The sequence below is a fragment of the Glycine max genome, chromosome 17, assembly GCF_000004515.6.
Source record: "Glycine max cultivar Williams 82 chromosome 17, Glycine_max_v4.0, whole genome shotgun sequence".
In the NCBI taxonomy this organism is placed as follows: domain Eukaryota; kingdom Viridiplantae; phylum Streptophyta; class Magnoliopsida; order Fabales; family Fabaceae; genus Glycine; species Glycine max.
In genome coordinates, this window is record NC_038253.2 from 37,460,711 (window position 1) to 37,482,554 (window position 21,844).

Below are 21,844 nucleotides of genomic sequence, written 5' to 3' on the forward strand. Positions count from 1 at the left end.
AATAAGTATTTAAATCTTAAGATCTTGACTTAGTAACTGAATTTATCTTTTATCAACTTGAAAAAAAAAGCATCCTTATTGGGTTTTTTATATTCTGGATGGCATTTACATTGGGAGTTATTGAAATAAAAATAGTAAATTTAAAAAGTGCTTAATTATGTACTAAAAATAGGCTGTAACTCGTAATTTTCATTTTTTAGTGCCATAATTTTCATTTATTCACGTGAAAATTGGCATCCTTCAATTTCTAGTTAAGTAATAAAAAAAGCTAACTCAGATTACAACTATAATTATAATGTCGAAACCTACAAATCAACTCTACAAAACAATGACAAACATGAGTTAATCCAGAAATGGAAAAGGAAAGAGGAACTGATTTGAGCAAATTAATAGTTAACTAAAAGGTTTCAACGTCTCCACCTTTAAAGATATGTTTTCATGCTAAAATATGCTTAAGTGAAACAGGGTTCCAGAAAAACGGTTTAGGTAGGAGAAAAGTAAGGAAGAAAGACAAATAGAAAAAAAGAAAAAATAATATACAGAAAAAGATGAAGAAATAAGGAAACAAAGTGAAAAAAAAAAGAACCAAAAGAAAAGAAAAAGAGATGGAACTGGGTATAAGCTGGAAAAAAGAAAAGGTAAAAAAAATCTTGGAGCGTACTTCTTAAACTCGTTCACCTTTGTTTTCTTCATCTCTTTGGTTTGATTCACTGTCAACCTTTTCTACCTAATGCCTTGATCCGATTATAACCACAGGGAAAACCATCATGATATGTGCGGCATGGGCATGAATGGTGAAGATTGAGAATATAGTCAAGTCTATGGCGGTGTTGTTCGAAGTGAGTGATATTTGAGAGAAAAGATAAGTCTAAACACTTTATTAGATTAGAGTGTTGGAAGTGTAGTTCATTCTTTCCCAAATGAGGGTCCTGGTTGCCATTATTAGAGTTACAAGGATAAATTTTAAGAATGCTCGGTGCTCTTCACAAATGTTTTAATCTTTACTCCTTGTTTGATTCAATTGTTAAAGATACATAGATGATTAGTGTCTAGGAAGCTCCAACACCTTTGTAGAATGATGTATAGGTGTGTCAAACACCTTTTAAACACAACATTTTTTCTGACATGTTTTCGACACATGTCAGACACCTTTCAACTGTATGCTAATTAATGATATTTTTTTAGTTTAGACATTTCTTTGACATATTTAGGACATGAAAAAAGAGAATAAATCGACACTTATTTTTGGATAAATATTTCTATCATAAAAAATATAAATAAATAAAAAAAGTTAAGAATCTTGCTATTCAGTTCCCTTGGGACAATCGTTAAAGAATTAAACTAAAAATTTTTTATTGTAAAAATTATAAGAGAATGCAAAAAAAAGTCATGGATAACACAATTTAACGCATCTCAATAAAAATATTTTTCCTTTTAATTTCTTAATCAATATCTTAAGGATACTTGTTAACATTTATCTAAAGTTAATTAGGACCATTATTTTGTAAATCTAAACAACAATGTGGATTTTGTAAATATTAATTCTCAATTTATATATATAAGTCATGTTGTGATGTTCTATATTTTGAACATTAATTGTGTTTCGGTTCATGTCGTGTTTGATATATGTCTTTTAGTTGTTGCTTCATAGATAAGCACAAAGTGAAAAGTGGAAACTAGAAAGATATATGTATACCTTGATTAAATATATTCCTAAAACATTTAGTTGTAATATGATTAGATTAGATTGATTTTAATTTTTTTCTTCAGGAGAAGAAAAGTTTTAAATTTGGGATTATAATAAATCTACTTCACATATGAATTTAAAGGGTAAATAAAACTTAATCTCAATTCTTTATTCTTTCTTAATTATATAAGATTTGTTTTGTTAAATTTATCCAGAAGTAATTTTAGAATAAAAAATAAGAAATAAAATAAAATAAGCTTATTCATAAACTAAATTAATTTATACATTAATTAATTTATAAAAATTCTCTCACATAATTTCTAAAAAAATTATGAAAAAAATCATTTTATTTTTTATTTTTTATTTTTTTTTCTTGAAATATTTTAAAAAAGTTTATCCAAACAAACTCTTATTCAAACGTACCTTTTAAGTATTGAATGCAACTAAAAATATCCGCTAGAATTTGATAGTACTAATTAATTTAGAACAACTACATGATTTATCTATCTCAAAAAGTTACATGATTTATCCACGCACTTGTTGAAACAAAAATCTTTTACATTTGTGTCTATTTCACAATGTATATTCAATCAAAATGCATTTCATATATTAAATTTTTTGAGCAATCTGTGTCAAAAGGAGAAAAAGATAAAAAGAAAAACCTATGTAATGTTTTTCCTTTCTAGAAAGTTCCGTACATTAGTCCATGATATCAACCGTGATTTGGAATCGAAATAAATATGTGGCTCAACATTTTTGGAAAACGTGGCATAAGCACAACTATCAATTTATTATGATTGAAACTAGTGATGAAATGGGTCGGGTCTACTAGGCTAACCCATTGACCCACTAGACCGGGTCAAATTGAAAAAAGTGACTCAAATAAAATCAGATAAATATGGACTGACCCGATGGGTCTGTTGAACTAAATTAAACTCAAAAAACATGGATCTAAACTCAAACACATTGACTTAGGCACATTATTTTTTTTTTTAAAAAAAAGTCATTTTAGATTTATATAAACACAGACTTAAAAAAGAAAAATGGATCAATATGCATTGATCTGATGTGCCATAAGACCTAATTGGGCAAGAAAAGCACAAATAAAATTTGGATTAGTCCAACTTGATTTATTTTTAACGAATGGGCTAAAATGAGCTGAAATAGCTGACCCATTTTTGCCATTTTTAATTTAAATTCATAATAAATAAATATTTTTTAACATATAAATTATATTTTAAATTCACAATGAATAATTAAATTGTTTTATAAAATTATTTTTAACTGTTCACAAATTTTTCTTAAAAAATAGGCCGCAAACAAGTTGTTGGTGGCATCAATTCGAGTCATGCTACTGACTCTAAGTTTGGTTACATTCTATGCGAGAAAAAACTCTCTTATTAATAACTTGTTATAAGTTTTATGCTTTCACAAGGGTGTCTAGATTTCATGTTATTAGTTCCCATTATTTTGAGCATACTTTAAATTGTATTATACCTTTATCTTGAATGAAATTATATAAGTATTTTGCAATAAAAAAAAACTATTGACAAATTTTTCTTAGAAAATATTAAAATTAAATTTAGAAATAAAGATAAAAGTGGATAGATTGAAACGGATAGACCACCGTTAAGAAGTACATAAAAAAAATAAAATATCAGGTAAATGGAGAGGAAATTTTTTGGCTAGTTACTTGTGGGGGTAGTGTGTCAAATGTACTTTCGAAAAAAAGAGAATATAAAAAATATTCAATAGAGAAAACGAGGAAAGTGAAAATCTTACCCTCCAAATTATATATATATATATATATATATATATATATATATATATATATATATATATATATATATATATATATATATATACTTATTGGTGAATATATAATTTTAATTAATAGGCAAGTTACACAATTCTTATATTTATTTCATATGTGAGAGAGATCCATACTCAATCAGAATATATAGTATTTAATGGTGGCTCAAATTTAAAATATTTTTTTCTTACAAAACACATATATCCTCCTTGAATCATATAAGACTATTATATTTGATAAGGTTTTTTCTTTATATATTTATGTTAAAATAATTTCACATTAATTTAAACTTAAAAGATTTTAATGGGGATTATGTCTTTTTTAGAGGAGTGGGGGATTATGTTATTCAATCATTTATATAAAAAAAAGAGTCAAGTATAATCATATTTTCCACATTAAAATCATATATTCACGTGACCCAAAAGAAAATGAATAATTGTCTATGAGTGACTCACATCCACACCAGATGGCGTACGTATTCTAATTAATTGAAAGCACTAAATTAGTCACAGGATTCACATCATGCACTTCAAGATCGATCGATCTTTGTCACTATAGAGTGAGGGGAGTGTACTTATAAGAGTCAAAAGTAAGTTTTTGTTCACATTGTACTATACATGTAATTAAGACTATATCGTGTGAGTATATAAACAGTATAGAATTTTGATTGTGGAAATCTTTTTTTCTTTTTTTTTTGAAGAATTTGTGGAAATCTCATAAACTATACAATTATTATCTCGTAATAATTTTTACACTGATTATATAGTAGTATAAAGTGCCATTATTTTATATATGTTCATTATAAATTTCTTCACTCTTGGTCGACAATGAAACGAAGAATCAAGTTATATTCTCATCTTATTTTCTAAATTTCAAACAAGTCCTATCCAATTATAAATACCACAATGGATGGTAGTGAGGATAATTAACAAAGTTCAAGTCAAGATGAGTTACGTGCATGGATTGCATTCCACTTTAGTGTAGTAATTACGATTACGACTTGTCGTTTATACATATATAGCACGATGCCTCCGTGTGTGACACTCTCTATCCCGACATATATATATATAAATAAATAAAATATATAAAAATATTGGTAAACAAATTCACGTGAGTAAAAAGTTCACATTCACTTCACTATTATCAAATAAAATTTATTAAAAATATATTCGACTCTAAATAAGACCGTCAAAATTTACAAAAAATATTTTGTTAAATCAGTGAGTAAAATAAAATAGATTAACATCATGCAATTAATATAGAATTTATGCCTCAATATTACATCCTGTCAGAGCATTGTGTCCCAATGTCCTTCAGCACAAAGTTCTTTAAAGCAATTCACCTAGTCATCTGCTCCCCTAAACACAAAGTTCAAGATCATCACAAAATTCAAACACAAACAACACACAGGGGATGGGTTATCACATTCCTAACTAATAGAGAAACAAGACAACTAAATATACATATCATATAAATGAGATACAATTTACTTAAACATAACTCGCGTAATTCCATCACTTTGTCATTTAAAATTCACTTTTCAATCATCAATCACATTACACATGAATCACACACTCCGATCAATACATAATAACACATCAATTTCATGATAAACAATTAGTAAGCGTATGCAACAATTATGCTAAGACTCACTTCTATATGCAATATGGTACCATGTTAGTGAAAAACCATCATGGGCGCTTAGGAGTACATAACAAAACACACCACACAATGGGTATGTCAGGTTACTCTCATTAAGTAAAATCATGGGGAGAGCAGTCAGGGTCACGTTGTTTTGCGAGAATGCTCCAACCATGTGGGATCGACACAGACTTAAAGGAGCACTTAAACCGGATGACCCCCAAGCCCTACACTCTGAAGAGTCCGTCAGGGCCTCTCACTCCTAATTCAGGTCCAACCCCTAAAATAATTTTTGCATGCAGACACTGCTAATGAATTATGCAATACTCACGACCTCACACTCGTGTTTTAAACACGTTTAACACAATTGCACTACAATTTAACACTGGTTCCTAAATAGGAAATTTACATTTTCTCTTTAACACTGATTCCTAACTAGAAAACCTACACTTTCTCTGTAACACCGCACATCAACACTTTTCTCAAGATAACATTGGTCGGGTTATTGTACAATTCACAGCTTACAACACAAGTAATGTCACATCAAGTGTTAACCATACACTTATTCACAACCAAAACTCATTTACAATTTCACATTTCATAATGTCACAATCCACCATCACATGTTTACACGTATATCACAAATTAACACATGTTCAACTTTGCACTTATACTTAATATCAATAACAATACTATAATCGCAAAGCAACATGTTATTCCACAATTTATCACATATTTCATTCATAGACACTGCTCATGAATTATACAATATCCACGACCTCACACTCGTGTTTTAAACATGTTCAATACATTACGCTACAATTTAACATTGGTTCCTAAATAGGAAACCTACACTTTCTCTTAACACTGCGCATAAACATTTTCTCAATATCAACACTGGTCGGGTTATTGTATAATTCACAACTCATAACATAATTATTGTCACATAAGTGTTAAACACACACTTATTCACAACCAAATATCATGTCCACAATTTAGCATCTCATAATGTCACAATCAATCATCTCATGTTTACATGTATATTGCAAATTGACACATTTCACTTTGTACTACTCAATCTCCATAATAACACACACACACACACACACAAAAGAGTTTTAACAATTAATTTAATATTACATCAAAAATAATTTCCACTAGGCATTAACCTTACAAATTTCTTTAATTTATTATTTTAGTATTACAATAAATATATATACATAACATGTTGATCGTCGTCGTAGAAAAATTAGAACAATATAATAATTAGTATAAAATAAGTCATTGAATATTATTATTTAAAATATAATTCACGTTAACAAAAATAACTCAATTTTTTAAGGGTTCACACTCAACACATCAATTTCTCATTAGGACATCAACTGGTTCATCAAACATATATAATTTACAGTTATAATTATAAGGATAAAATAAAAAATTGCAAAAACATCTCAATACTCATTCCAATTCCAATTGATACTCTAAGGATCCCTACAGATGTTCTCACTAATCCCTAATTGTGAATAATTCATCCCTTATCTCGATGTAGTCGCTCAAGCGTTCTCTGTTATCAATTGTGGCGATTCTAGTGCTCTCTAGAGCTCCTCCTCCAGTTGCTCTGTTAGGGTTTCCAAACATTAGAGAGAAGGAGAAGAGATTGAAACCTCCATTTTTTACTGTCTTCGTGTGATTCAGTTTTCTCTCTCCACTAATATTATTTCGCAAATCCCAGCGGTGAAGGTGTGCGGAATTAAATCGTGAACCACATATCAAAATTTCACGACAATCCAATGGTTAACGAGTTCGGGATCGTATTTTTACTGAGACAATTTTGAATTTCTGCGGGAAAAGAAAAAGTTGCGATAAAAAGAGTTTTTCTCTAAGCTCTGAAATCTTTTTGTAATTTCTAACGGTGAGAATGTTTAAAAATGAGTTACGACCATGGTGCTCAAATTTCACGATGATCCAACAATGAATGAGTCTAAGATCATCATTTTTTTGAGATAGGTTTGGTGGTATACGGGCAAAAGAGAGGGTTTTAGGAGGAGGAGAGGGAAAAATGAATTTGAGAGAAAGAGGAGGCAGTGTGAAAACTAAACTAACACGTCTCTATTAATAGTTAGGATACTTATAACTTATCATTTACTCTATTTATTTATTTTTATCATTTTATAAAAATAAATTCTATTTGATTTTCTATCAAATGAATAAATAAAATACTCTTTTTATTTTCTCTCAAATTATTATTTTAATTAATAAAATTATTTTTATTTATTTATTTGATTATAAAAAAACTTATCATTTTTCTAAAATTCTATTTATTTACAAATAACTTTGTTAAATTAATTTTAAAAAAATGAGATGTTACACCGTCGGTTTTGGAGAAATGACTTTAAACTAATGAAAATGTTCAGTGTAAACAAAGAAATTTTGCTTTTGACTCTTACGCGCCGGCATGAAAATATTGTGCCCCACTATAGTACTGGGGATTCCAAAGTTCTCATCTCTATGGATATTATTATTATTGCTATGCATCTATATAGCTACATGAAAGTGTAAAATCTTCTTAATGATATATAAACGGAATTTTTGCAGTCCATAGCATCTCTAGAATAACCCTTAAGATCGATGTGGCACAAGTTAGTAGAATTTTGGATCATTTAGGATGAGTTTATTTGTGAGGTGAGCAAAGGAGAGAATGAGAGAGAATAGATAAAAGAAAAGAAGAAAAATAGGTGAGAAATAGAATAAAATGAGAGTGATTTGATTTAAAAGAAATGAAAGAAAAATATTTAAATTAAAATGATTTGATTAGTATAAAAAAAGGAGAAATTCTTCCCAAATCTTCTCAAAAGAAGAAATTTTTTAACATGGGCCCACCAATTTTTTTAAAAAATTTCTCCCTAATCTCTCATACCAAATTATCAAGCTTTTAAAAATTATTTTCTCTTTGCTCCTTTCTCTCCATCATACCAAATCGTCCCTTGGATTTGTTTGGTAGGAAAAGAAGAAATAGACGAAGAGAAAGTAGGAAGGTGAGAAAAGAAAAGAAAAAAAAAAAGGGATAGAAATAGGATGAAATGTAAGATGGTTTGATAGAAAAAAAAAGTAAAATAAAAAAATATTTGAATTAAAATGATTTGCTAAGTAAGTAAAAAAAGAGAAAAAACTAGATTATTACTCAAAATATCATTTTGTCCTTATATATGATAAAAAGTACGGATAAGAAATGACACATTAGTAAAATAGTGTAATTTCATCGCAGATCTTTGCACAAGAGAGGAAGTTCAAAGACGCAGGTTCTACATGATTATTTTTTTTTTAAATTTCCCTACTCTTGTGTGCTTCCAAACCGTGCAAGGTTTCCAAAATTGTTGTATTTTGTTTTATTCTACAAAGACATTAGTTTCATGATTTTCGATAATAGTTAGAAATACCTCCATATCTAGTTTCAGATATATAAAAAAATAGAATTTTTACTTCATTAACTTGTATCAGTGGATCGATCTATACGTTTACTAGTAAAAGTCAGATATATTGTATATATAATTTATTAATCAAGAAAATGATTATATAATTCAATCCTTTGATTAACCTCATCAGTTTGGACATAATCAAATTGAAAAAAAAAATAAAGAAATTGGAGGAATTAATAAAAGAAGAAAAAATACCCTCCCATAAGAAGAACGGGTTTAGTTTATATTTTGATGGATGATAATAGTTTGTGTTCTGTTCTTCAATAAATAATTAAATTATGTTGCAAAAAAAAAATGTAAACCAACCATATAAGCAATAAAATATTCTTTGCTGAGCTGTCTATCTATCTTCATGACATAACTATTAAATTAAAATGAGAACGAGTCCATACAAAGGGTATATGTTTTTTTAGGGTAAATGTGGGCCATGTTCATATTCAGTAGCGGTTGCCTTGGATTAATTTTGTTCACATTCTAAGCCAATTCTATATATATATGACTATGTCACTAGTCTTGAGTGGTCAAATTCATAGACCATGCCACGTACACACTGGAATCTAGATACTATTTTTATACCCTTTACATATTAATGTTTGCGAAATTATTCTCACAAAATTATAAAATTTGTCATGAAATAATTGAATAAAACAAGGTGAATTTTTTTCGTTCATACTGCGTATAAAGTGTGTACTGAAATATGACTAATAATCAAAGAGTTGTTGGACTTATCTTTGTACCTTAGAAACACGTTGGAGACATACATGATGATGAAAGGAAAACCAAACTTCCTTTCCTAACGTAATGGGTTATGCTTATGTCATCGTGCATGCATCATACTACATACGTAATAGTTACTAGCAAATATGGCGAATCGTGAAAGTACTGTTCAAAGCAATTATTCTTGTTAATATATATTCCATATCACTCTAGATTTTTTTTTCCAACATATGGAGTTGATTTGAACAATTTACTCAGAACTAAGACCCTACTTGGCTACCTTTCTTTTCATATAAAGAAAGTAAGGGACCAAAGATTTAATGGCCCATATAAATGAATTAATAGATTTTCTTTCATTTCACTCATCATTCTTCTCAACTACCCCTCTTCAATATTCTATGTTAATTTACTTGCTATTGTTTGCTTATCATCCTTTCAATTAAGTTATATGTAGTTGTGCTTGATGGTCGTTCAACTCTTCAACACAGAAATCATAATGGATGAAAAGGTAAACTTATTAATCTGGTTAATTAGTTCCTCCTTTTTCTTTCGGTGTGTGTGTTGTATTCTCAGCAAAAAAGATTTTTTTTTTCACTGTTTAGTTTATTTTTGGGTTCTTCTAGTTTGCTTTTTGGGTGCCCTTAACCTTTCAGAAACATATTAAAGAGAGGTTTAGTTCAGTTGATTGAATATAGTATAAGTTGTTGTAAATCTTTTGATACCTGCTTTTGATTCCTATGGATAAACAAAACCTTTCAGAAACATATATTGAACATGAATCTCCTCTTGTGAACATTTTACAACACTCTTGATTTGATGATTAGGTGGAAACTATTAAAGCTGAGTTAAAACGAGTGAGAGAGGAGAACAACACTCTAAGAATGATGCTTGAAGTTCTAAGCAGCAAGTACACAAAGCTTGAGACCCATCTTCAAGAAATAAACAAGACACAACACAAGGGCATGAGTTCAAATCAAATAGGGTCAGTAACAGTACCACCTATGTTTCAGACAAACAAGAGACCGAGACTAGAGTTTCCCACAGCAAAAAAGCCATTACAAATCTTTGTCAAAACACACCCCAAGGATGATAGTTTGGTATGTGATATGCCCTAATTTGGTTGTGTATCAATAAAATGACTTCAATTAATGTTCAAATTATATCATGAAGTATGTATGTTTATGCAATTTTTCCTTTGGGAATATAGATAGTAAAAGATGGCTATCAATGGAGGAAGTATGGGCAGAAGGTCACCAAAGACAATGCTTCACCAAGGGCTTATTTCAGGTGCTACATGGCTCCCATTTGCCCAGCAAAAAAGAAGGTACTATATAAACATATCCTAAATTCATTTGGTACTTTTTTCGACCATTAAGCAATAAAAAATTAATTTAATAGATGATTAATTTTTATTAAAAAATCTGACTGATCATCTTTAATCAAATTTTTTTCATTCATAAAATTATAATTTGAAATCTTGTTTAAGAGAATCAAGTCCAGTATCACTCATTAACAACTTAAAATATTAATTTTTTTATGTGTATAATAATAGTAATGAAGTTTGAGCACCTTGTGCATAATGCTCAAATCCCTTCACTAGGTCAATCCTATCTAATGGGTTAATGGAGGCAGATGTTATATAACAACACTTATATGTACAACTTGGAAATTTAGAATATTAATTGGGTCGTTTGATTGTTTGTTAAACATAGTTCCCTAGTCAGCAAAAATTGACATACGGTTACTCAATTAGGGATAAAGGAATTGGTCAATGAATATATAGCACAAGTTTTGTAATTAATTAGTTTAGTTAGGTGTAAAGTCCATTTCATTTCTTCATGGTGGTTAACTAACTATATTATATTTATTTCATGTGCATATATGACTTCAAGAAATCTTATTATTGATGTTTTGCCTTATCATATGGTTACTTTTTTAATGTGTTCTTTTTGCGTTTTGCCATAATCCTTTTAGGTGCAAAGATGTTTACATGATAAGTCAATCCTTGTTGCAATTTATGATGGAGAGCACAGCCATGGACCCCTTGATGAGTCCTCTTCGTCCACACCTAAAGGCTCATCACCAGTGGCTAATAATAAGTTACCTCTGATGACAAGCGTACCAAATGACAAAGAAGCCATGAACATTGACTTGGCTCTTTCAGGGTGGTCTCAAACAGATAGAAGACATTGTGAAGATGTCATGCAACAGAATAATAACAATGGTGGTAGCAACATCAAAATTGAAGAATATGTAAGTTCTCTAATCAAGGATCCAGACTTCACCATGTCATTAGCTGAAGCAGTTGCCCGCACCATCACTGGCCAGCAGAAGCAACAAGATCTAAACCTCAATTTGGAGCTTCCTGAAGAGTGAAATCAATCATTTTTTTCCCACAAAAGCCATAATGCAAGTGTAAAGATGAATTTTAGTTCAGTGAATTGTAGTCCAGTAGCACTGAAAAAGCGAGGAAAACTTCTTTAGAATGGTTTACTTTAAGAAAACATTATAGGTTGTTTTCATTTTCCGTTTCCACTTTAATTGCAAAATATTACTTTGTTTTACTTTATTTTCTGCTTTCCAAAAGAGTTTGTATAGGAACTAGTAAAAACATTTTTTTTTATTGTTTTCTGTTTTCACTATTTCTTATACAAATTTTTAAAAACATAAAATAGAAAAATGATAACAGAAAGTGTTTTCCCAAATTAAACAGCCTCTTAATTTTCCATACGAAATGTACTAATGTGAGATTGGAATATAAGTGTAAGTTTACAATTTTTTCTTAGTACCCTTGCCTTCAATTTCATTTGATCATTTTACAAGATAAAATAATATAGCTCAAATGAGATAGATATAATTAGTCATTACTCATTAACCACTAAGGAGGTCTAATTCAGTTGGTATTAGTCATTAACCTCAATGGTCTGCTTGATATATATGGTGGATAGAGTAAACTTTTGAAATTTGAATTGAAAAGAAAGTGAAAAGGATCAAATTAAATTTTCTCCTAGAAGTAAACATCTTTTTCTTTTCCATCTTTTTCTTTTCCACTTTCTCTCAAACCAAAAAAAAAAAAAACATTATTATTCACATTTTCTTTTCTTCTACCCGAACGTACCATAAGTATTCTTCCAAGGGCTATTTGATCGAGGGGATGATGAGATTTGATGCACATTAAAATAAAGCAGTTGTCAAATGAGAACTTGAACTTCAATTCCAAATATACGGATGACTTAGTTAAATGAATAACATGTATTCTAACAAATAGTTCAATATTTACAACAAAGCATTTGCCTTCATCAATGTACGTATAGAGCATAAGGGCATTAAATGAAAACTCTCAGTATAGGTGCCTCTAAGAACTCAAGTTTTTAAGCAAAACTTAAATACTACTCTATCTTATTAGGGAGGAAAAATATACCACTGGATCAACAACATTTACATCGCTAATGTGAGTACACAATTTTGGACTGGCAGAGGAAAAACTAAATCAAATACTTTGTACACTGAAATAGTTCACTTCTCACAGAAGTGAACACCATAAAAAACTGCTTTTCTGCTGGACATGGAACAAATTGACAGTTAAATGAAGTTTAATTAAAAAACTCAGTGACTATGCCGTGTAAAGATCTCGACATAAAACGAGCTTTGAGAAGAATTACTACTTAACATGAATATAATCCTCAGCCATACGCCATGGGCATCAAATTTCTTGCATTAGAGAACTTCAGTTATTAGGTAATCATCAGTGTAAATGCAGTGAGGAACAAGATGACTTTGCACTTGTGCAAAGGGTTCTCTTCATCCAATCAGATGGCAACTTTATCACTGTGGAGCAACACTTATTTTGAGGCCTTAAAAGATCTTATCATTTAATATTCCCACTCTTTATGGTGGTCCCTAACATCTGTTCAGACTCCTTTTTAGCAGCAGCTAGCTTCGACTTCTCACTTTCAGCTTCCTTATCTGCTCTCTTTTTTTCTAATTCAATCTGCTTGCAATTTTCTTCATGCGCTTTTATGAACATTCTCACAAAGTTGAGGAGAGTAGATACAACTAAAGATAAAAAAAGAATCAAATCCAAAAAAAGGTCACCATGGAGTTTAATGTGAAACAATGATTTTCTGTTTATCATTAATTCATAATCAAATTGTTTCAAGTATTTCCGTATTGACACTCACTTTTGGTTTTAAAAATTGTTTAGTCAAATAATTCCATGTTACTGCAATCAATTTTTCATCCAAAATCTATTAAGTTTCGAAAATTATTTTCAAGAAAGGTGCTTTAAAACCTAAGAAACAGAAAAAACTGAGATGTTTTCTCATCCTCTTCTTTTTAATGGTCCTATCTCAATGGTGTGGGTCATTTGGAGCCGTTCTGCATGTGATGAGGCATGAGCTTGGTGGGAGTGTCTGTTTTCTTTGTTTTTTGAGAAAACTAAAAACAGTTTTTGAAAATAGAAATCAAATACACCCTATGTTTGCAGTGTTTTTTTTTTCTTTTGTCCTTCCCTAACTCCTCTTTACAACTAAACACAACATAAAGGGAGTCCCTAAATATAACAATCACAATGATGCCTAATTGAGATCCACAACCAATTCTTAAACATATAGTTCTTGAAAGAGAACATGGGAAAATGATAATGTAGACTAATTAAAAATAGCTAGTTACCTTGTTCAAATGGGACACGTGCTGGATCTTCACCAAAGTACAAAGCCAATGCATCTGCATTTCTACCCTGGTACATCCAAATTCAGAATATCAGATACATCCCTTTTGTATCTGCAATTCATCATTTAAGCAAAAAGCTATCCTCAAAAGGAAAGAATTAAAATCCATACCACATTGGCATATAGTTGAGCCAAAGACCTCACTTCAGCCTCAGCATAAGAAAGAAATTCCTTCAAAATCTGAACAGTACCAAATGGGGAACAAAAAAATCATTTAAGGAAATGCTAAACACTTGATCACTGTTAAAATTGTATGGAAAAATCAATATATCAGATGAATTGCGCATAACCGTAACAGAACGGTAACTATGTCTATGCGCCTGAGATACTTCACATCACTGTTAATCACTTCATCCTATGGATGATGCTGCATAACTGACCCAGATTTGCATTAATCTGTTGCAATTGTAGCTATGCAGTTCTGTTGTCATAATATTAAGGCCAACATAAATTAAATATATTTATCGTCATATTCTCATTAAGGAAAATGCACCCTGTGCTCATAGCATGTTAATATTCAGCATGCCAAGATTTACATTGATGTTTGTAGCATGCATAGCCTAGGCCAAGCTTCTACAATGTATATTGATCCAAATTCATTAGAATTCAGAATCAGTTTATTCTGACTGAACCATTTAGGTGACCTGCTATATATCATACCTGGCAGAAATTTTCTGACACAGGTCCATCATTCTCTGATGCAGTCAATTCCTGAACTACTTTCTCCAGTCCTTTACTAACAGCTTGCATTTCCTCTGCCAAATATTTTAATTGTATCTGTATGAAATACATGCTTATAACTCAGCTTACACCAAAATCCAAACAGAAAGAACTGAAACCACCTGATATAACAGTAGAATAAAGAAGAAGAAACCTTGGTTGCAGCCTCCAAACTCCCTAGGTCTTTGTGGAAATCTAGAAGTTCTGGAAGCTTTTCAGCAAGCACCTACAACTCAAAAAATCATCAAAACAATTAATATCTAGCTTATTTCACAGGAAGGCACAAAGCAAAAATATACATTGAACAACGCAGCTGGACTAGACAATTCGCTGGCAGACTTATGGTGCAATAACCAATAAGCACAATGCAGGAAATTCTGTACTTCGTAGAAAGAACATACATTTGCAGTTGAATCTCAAAGAAAATCATGATAAAATAAGGAAATATGATGATCATTCCTAAGAGGTAATGAGGAAATAGAAAAACTGATCCTAAGAGAGAATCTAAGATATCCTAAAAGATGAAATATTCTAACAAATGTCAATATGCATTGCAATTATGTTACACTATATTTGTAGAGTGAACCTATTTTTTTCTCCATAAGTTCATGTTTCTATTTCGTTACTGAAAATAATGTAGAAGGAAAAAGATTCTAGTACCCTAGCTTCATAGTTTCTCTTGAAAATATTTACTTAACCATTTCACATGTAGACACCTGTCTTATTTTTCAAAATGGCTCAAATAGGGCGTCATATCATTACAACAGTCTAGAACCACGAGGGAAGGCTTTGAACAATGCAGATTTTAGTCTTTTTCCATATTTTTTCCCAATGTATAAAATCCTTGGTGGAAAACAATAGTTAGTACTTAGTAGTAATTCAATCTTTATATAGAGAAAGTAAATCATCTATTTTTCTCACTATCTCAAACCATTGAGTCAAATTCCCAAAGGAAGAAACATAAATTCTTCTTAACAAGCTGAGAGGGATGGATATTTCAATATCGGAGAAGCAAATGATATCTTTCTCAATATGAATCAGGACTTTCCAGTGTATCGTATTGTTTTCTATCTATTTGTTTTCATCCATCCTTGAATACTCTTGATCCTGTTATAATCTGAGTCAATTTATATTTCTTCTTTGAAGAGAAAAGCTCAAGGAATATAGAAATCACATTAGGTTATTGCAATTTGGGAATTGTTAATATCCCTTTTGGTTGGGTATACCACCAAAGTATTCCTTATAGGGAATTGTGCATTCCTCTTACCTCGAACTAGTTTTTGGGAATCAATTAGTGCATGTTTGGATTAAAGTTTGCAAACTTAAGTTGAGTTAAATTAAGTTTGCAAACTGAGTTTACAAAAGTAACCCAAGTCTTCCTTTTGTAAAACTGGGTTTCAAGACAAAGTTTTCATTGCAAACACACTTTTGGGGGTAACCAAACATGTTACCAAAATGAGTTAACTCTCCAAAAGTATGTTCAACATCCAAAAGTATTTCTTCAATTGATAACCAAACATAGCCTTAGGCATGGTCTGTTACTCTAGTCCTTGGACCACCTATAGATGTTCATTCTTGCAAACTTCACATTCCAATGTCTAGTTTGGGGCACAAAGGTGATGTTAAGATCCCACATTGGCTGTATTGTATATAAGGCCAAAGTACTCCTAGTAATGACTTAGGCAATCCTTTCCCCTTGAGTTAGCATTGGAGGTTCAGTTATGTCCATATTTTAATAAGAAAGGTTAAACGTCACTTTTGGTCCATTATGTTTTAGTGTTTTTCATTTTTGGTATATTAAGTTTTAAAAGTTTCATTTTGGTACATTAAATTTTAAAAGTTTCATGTTGTTCCTTTATGTTCTTGAAAGTTTTATTTTGATTATTTCTTTTGTTTTCTATTAAAAACGTTAGTGCTCCATCAATGTTTTAAATTTTAAGGGAGTACTAAATATAAGTAAAATAATGGCAGCTAAAATTATTAATTATTTCAAAATTTAAAACATTGACGGAGCACTAACGTTTTTCACGGAAAACGAAAGAAAGGACCAAAATGAAACTTTTGAAAACATAAAAGAATGAAATTTTTAAAACTTAATGTACTAAAGTGAAAAAACACTAAAACATAATGGACTGTAAAATGAGAGAAAATATAGAGGAATGATAGAGTGAAAACCATGTCAGAGTATATAGCGGATGCTTGTTTATATTGACAGGTAGTATTGATTACACATAATTAGAGGATATTCAATTTCCTCTAAATTAGATCCTATAAATTAGATCCTCTAAATTAGATATCACATCCTATCAAATCATTATACAATAAACTCCTAATTCTCAACAAGGACCAATAGTGACACTTAGGCAATAAGAAGCATCAGCTCACTACCTAAATATACTGGCTGCAGACCCTCAATTATTCCATACATACAAATCATGGCTTTCTTTCATGCTTCTTGGGATTTCCTTCTTATAAGCTCTGCTGGAAATGTATGATGCTCCCTCAAGTTTATAGTAAGTTTCTGACAGTTAACTTTCATGTCATGAGGAATATCTTATATTTTATATTGATTGCCAACATGGCAACATCTACAGTCCTATTTTCTCGTTCTTATTTTCAAAGGCAAAAGGGCATCACTTAAAAATTTAATCAGCAGAAAACAGACAAATTCAATATATATTTGTGTGTGTGTGTGATTGGGTGTGTCAAAATATAGAACATAAACAGACAAACAATATGCCAAACTATAAATTACTCTCTCAACCTTATTACATGCCGCATTTCCCCAATCAGTGCATCAATATATACTAAGAAATGAAGATGTTTTCAGAAAACAGTATCATTTTACTTACAATTTGTACACAAAGGAGGAACTAAACTCCTTGTACAGAAACAATTAATATTGAAATTTAAGGAGACCAGGTCGTTTACCTTACAAAGATAATGCATAAGAGTCATCTTGTTGTTTCTGGCTCGTGTATCAGTGAGTTTAAGGAGACTATCCAATCGAAACCCCACAGCCGAACCTACAATAATCATATAAATTAACAAGAAAGCAATCAAGACTACAGTGGTTCTATTTCCAATAAAATTTAATTTATGAAGACCGAGAATAAATGTTAAACACAAACTATAGAATGCACATAAATTATATGACTCAGGGTCTGTTTGGGTAAGCTTATCCAGAAGCACTTCTAGAAGAAGAAAATAATGAAATGAGCTTCTCCATAAGCTAAAATTAGCTTATGCATAAGCTAAAACTAGTAGAAGCTCTCTCATATAGCTTCTCTAAAGGATGATTTTTTAACTTATGCATAAGCTAATTTTAGCTTATCGAAAAAATCATTTCATTTTTTCTTCTTATTTTCTTCTCTTAGGATTTAGAAGTGCTTCTGGATAAGCTTACTCAAACAGACCCTTAAGAGTATCTGAGAAGTCCAAGTTTGATTATAAACTTTTCTACATTATTTGTCCACAAACATGATTTCTGATGGTGAAATGGTGAATGCTAAAGCTTTAACTCACCTCTTGCAGTTCCATGGTTCAAAGCATTACCCAGAGAAAGAATGGTCTGCATGATTCTTTTCAACTTGACTGAATTCCTTATCTGATACACATAACAATGGAAGCTGAAGAGAAAAAGGATATTGACTAAGGAAATAGAGTATTCAAAAGAAAAGAAAAAAAAGAAATGCATGACTTACCTGTTCAGATGCATCATTTACAATATTCAAGTCCCTTTTAAGCTCTGAAACCTACATGAATATTACATGGCAAGGTGCATCAGAACAGCTAAATTTTTAATGGCAGGAAAACAGAATTATTTAATAACTAAAAAGCACTGTGTGGTTGTCTTCTGACCTGGGTTAAGAATTGCATCTTAAAAGCGAAAACTCTTAGCTTGTTTTCCACTCTTGGCACTTTCATTAATTCTAAGAAGAACTATCACAAAATGCAACAGCAAATAAGAATGAAATGAAAAAAAATAAAAATAAAAGCGATCTTGAAGATGATTTGCATTGCAAAAATTATATATGGCATGTTAGATATATTAGCGACCTTAAATGATATCTCTATTTGCAAAAAAAATTAACACTGGTCATAAATGTATGCACAGGTTTACATAAAAACAAAGAGATTGATGGGTCTAGTTATATTGTTCACTACTGATTATAATTTTATTGTTCCATTAATGCTAGACAAGTCATCCTAACAAAAGTTGCTTTAAGTGGGAAAAATGAGTTAAAAGCAACAAATGGTAAAACTCCACTCACCTGTTCACACTTTCCCAAGTTGTCCTTATCCCCATTATAGTTCTGCATATAAAGTAAGGCTATAACTTAAATAAACATAGATTGCATCAAAGTTGCTGATGTTCCTCTTATGACGTAAAGTTCTGGTAAAAGAAACAAGGAAAGGGCATGATACCTTCAGCATTTCCATCTCTTCTTTGGTTGGAGAGAATTTTATGAGGTTCTCAACTTGATCAACATCCAATACTGAATCATCCAATGCAAGCACAGCACACTGAAAGACAATGATTAGCACATGAGAATACAATTATAAATTGGCATGTTTCTCTGCGATTGGAGACATTCCTTTCTGACTAATTGAATGGTTTAAAATTTGGGATTTTCAATTAAAACTTCAAAGTTCAAACAAAATAAGGGCATTCAATAGTCAAGAAGGAAATTATGTGATTAGAAATAACATTACAAGGAGCATTAAATGACAACTACTAAATTAAGTTTTAAGGCAAAGGGAATGTAAGATGACCATGATAGGTATTTTTATTAAATGCTTCAAGAAAGAAATGGGCATATCTTAAAACTGTTGCAGGTTTTAAGTGTTAAAATATGACCAATTATTGAATTCAAAGTTGAATATAATAATAAAATAGTAACAACGGATGCAAGTTCTTAATTAAAGCAAGATTATAGCTTATGCAACCTTCAAAATGTCATAAATTCATTATTGGTTGTTAATATAATCACCAGCTGTTCAGGTGTAAGTGTATAACCATATAACCCAACCACGTGGTAACTGCCCAGGCTAACTATATTGAATACCTAATGGCCAGAATACTTGAGAAATACATTTTGTTTTCTCAATTAGGTGAATTGAAAGAGTAAATTGAGTTTGGTTTAGAATCTTCCAAGACACTAAAATACTAAATTGAATAAATCAGGTTTGTTGAAACTAGCTACGGAGATTTAGAGGAAGATAAAACAAAACACTTTAGTGTTTCGTAATATAATATTTTACAGTGGAACCAAAGGCCTAACATTCCTCATACCACTGAAGGAAGTCAGTGAAAAGGCTGGTGGTGGTTGCTGAGGATCAGTGGCATGTGCAATGTGATTAAAAAAGGCCGGAGAAAAAGGAGGCGGTGCAATTTGTGCAGCATTATCTGAGTGGAGAGGTTGACTATGAAGAGCATAGCATCCTGGCTATATCTCCTCCTTCGTTCCATATCTTATAATCTCAACAAGGACTATTCATGAATTTTCGGTCTGTATACATCTCTGCCAATAGGTTTTTTTAGATAAAAACTAAAATAAAATTGTGTCAAGAAGGACAAGAGCCTCATCTGAATAGAAGAGAAAGTATTCTACCAATCTTATTGAATTTATATATTTCAAGGAAAAATATAAAATCAAGCCAAATATTTAAGTTAGTGAAGTCATAGAAGCAAAGCATGTGCATACTGCTTTAAAGCCATAATAGATATCCACATAATTTGAACCAGGCTTTTCAACTTGCATTTAAACATCAAGAAAGCCCAAATCTTGATCCACATATGAGAAAGACTACTTGCTAGGTGAAAAAAAAACCCATTTGAAACGATGAATTCTTCCATATCATCTATTCCTTAAAGCAGATATGAGTTACAAAGGTTTAAAACAATGACTGAGAATGAATGTTCTCTTGGACATAAATTCAAATAAAAATTTCATAGCAATTATGTGTTAATAAATATCATAATGGATAGTATCTCACCATCAGATCAGGCAAAGGGATTTTGACTTTTGTAAGCATGATCTCACAGTTATATGCCCGCCTGAGCTCAATCTGCAAGGTAACATGAATCTTTTATCAAGAACTCAAATTCTATAAAATGTCTTGACTCTTGAATCTTGACAAGAATTAAATGAAGAACTTAAGCCTTAATGAATGGCATGAGACACGAAGCCAGGAGACTAAACAAAACCTACACAGATAGATCACAACTAATTCACTAGTGAAAAAGAAAATGAAATTATCATCCAGTTCCTATAATGAAAAACATCACACATACATGTGCACAGTCAAGAGAAAATGGAGGAATAGAAGCACTTATTTAAAAATGTCAATTTCTAACAATTTTGTTTTTAAATTTTAGACCTAATATTTTAATGAGTTCATTAAACAAGTATGAGAATAGATAAAGGGCTTTTTTTGAGACCTTTCGGGATGAAAAATGGAGATGAAAAGCTACTTGTCTGTTGTCTTTACCAACAGTGGAGAGTAGTTAATATCTGAACTAATTAGACTGGACAGGTATTAACTATTAATGAAAAGGCATATGGCATACCAATTGAACTTTGTCAACTTTAAGTGAGGAGCGGCGAGTCATCTTTCCTCCTTTTCCATCATTAGAATTTGGTGCAGCTGCAGAGAACAAACTCTCAAGTTCTGACATGTCAAACTCTGGAGCCCTAACACCAAAAAGGTTTTAAAATAAGAATAAACAGTAAACACAATTCATATAAGTTCAGATTTTTATAACTACAAAGTTAGAAAGACTTAATTCATACCTACAAAATTCATCTAGTTTCTGTGTCTCAGCCCATAAGCTTCCTTGCATTGCCCTCGTTAATTTTAACCAATGGTAAGGTTTCAGATTGCTCCTTTTAGTCTGAGACTGACCTTTTGGATTAGCACGCAACAGGCTGCCACGTCCCTTTGCACCGAATGGAGCAGAAGGTGGTCCGGGAACAGCAGGTTTTGACAACCCATTGGCAGCAAGAGGAGGTGGGGGAGGTGGAACATTTGCGGAGTTCTTAGACAAAGAATTATC

At 31.0% G+C, this 21,844-nt stretch overlaps 2 protein-coding genes across 2 annotated transcripts in view; one reads left to right on the forward strand and one right to left on the reverse strand.

Moving 5' to 3' along the window:
- Positions 1–9,588: 9,588 nt before the first annotated feature.
- Positions 9,589–11,903, forward strand: WRKY63 (WRKY transcription factor 63). The gene is made up of 4 exons (NM_001250644.2): positions 9,589–9,842; positions 10,159–10,431; positions 10,542–10,658; positions 11,309–11,903. The coding sequence occupies exons 1-4, from the start codon at positions 9,798–9,800 to the stop codon at positions 11,708–11,710; spliced, it is 837 nt and encodes a 278-aa protein (NP_001237573.2). The 5' UTR covers positions 9,589–9,797; the 3' UTR covers positions 11,711–11,903.
- Positions 11,904–12,758: 855 nt separating this feature from the next.
- LOC100791023 (formin-like protein 18) overlaps positions 12,759–21,844 on the reverse strand; it is a 14,974-nt gene continuing 5,888 nt past the window's right edge. Inside the window, exons 6-19 of the mRNA XM_041011428.1 lie at positions 21,582–21,835; positions 21,359–21,482; positions 20,785–20,856; positions 19,213–19,311; positions 19,059–19,100; positions 18,646–18,726; positions 18,489–18,539; positions 18,310–18,391; positions 17,716–17,810; positions 14,939–15,010; positions 14,725–14,841; positions 14,176–14,244; positions 14,006–14,072; positions 12,759–13,390 (exon numbers count right to left, since the gene is read on the reverse strand). Of these exons, the coding sequence (XP_040867362.1) occupies positions 13,203–13,390; positions 14,006–14,072; positions 14,176–14,244; positions 14,725–14,841; positions 14,939–15,010; positions 17,716–17,810; positions 18,310–18,391; positions 18,489–18,539; positions 18,646–18,726; positions 19,059–19,100; positions 19,213–19,311; positions 20,785–20,856; positions 21,359–21,482; positions 21,582–21,835 (1,413 nt within the window). The 3' untranslated portion in view covers positions 12,759–13,202. The remainder of the gene's footprint in view (positions 13,391–14,005; positions 14,073–14,175; positions 14,245–14,724; positions 14,842–14,938; positions 15,011–17,715; positions 17,811–18,309; positions 18,392–18,488; positions 18,540–18,645; positions 18,727–19,058; positions 19,101–19,212; positions 19,312–20,784; positions 20,857–21,358; positions 21,483–21,581; positions 21,836–21,844) is intronic.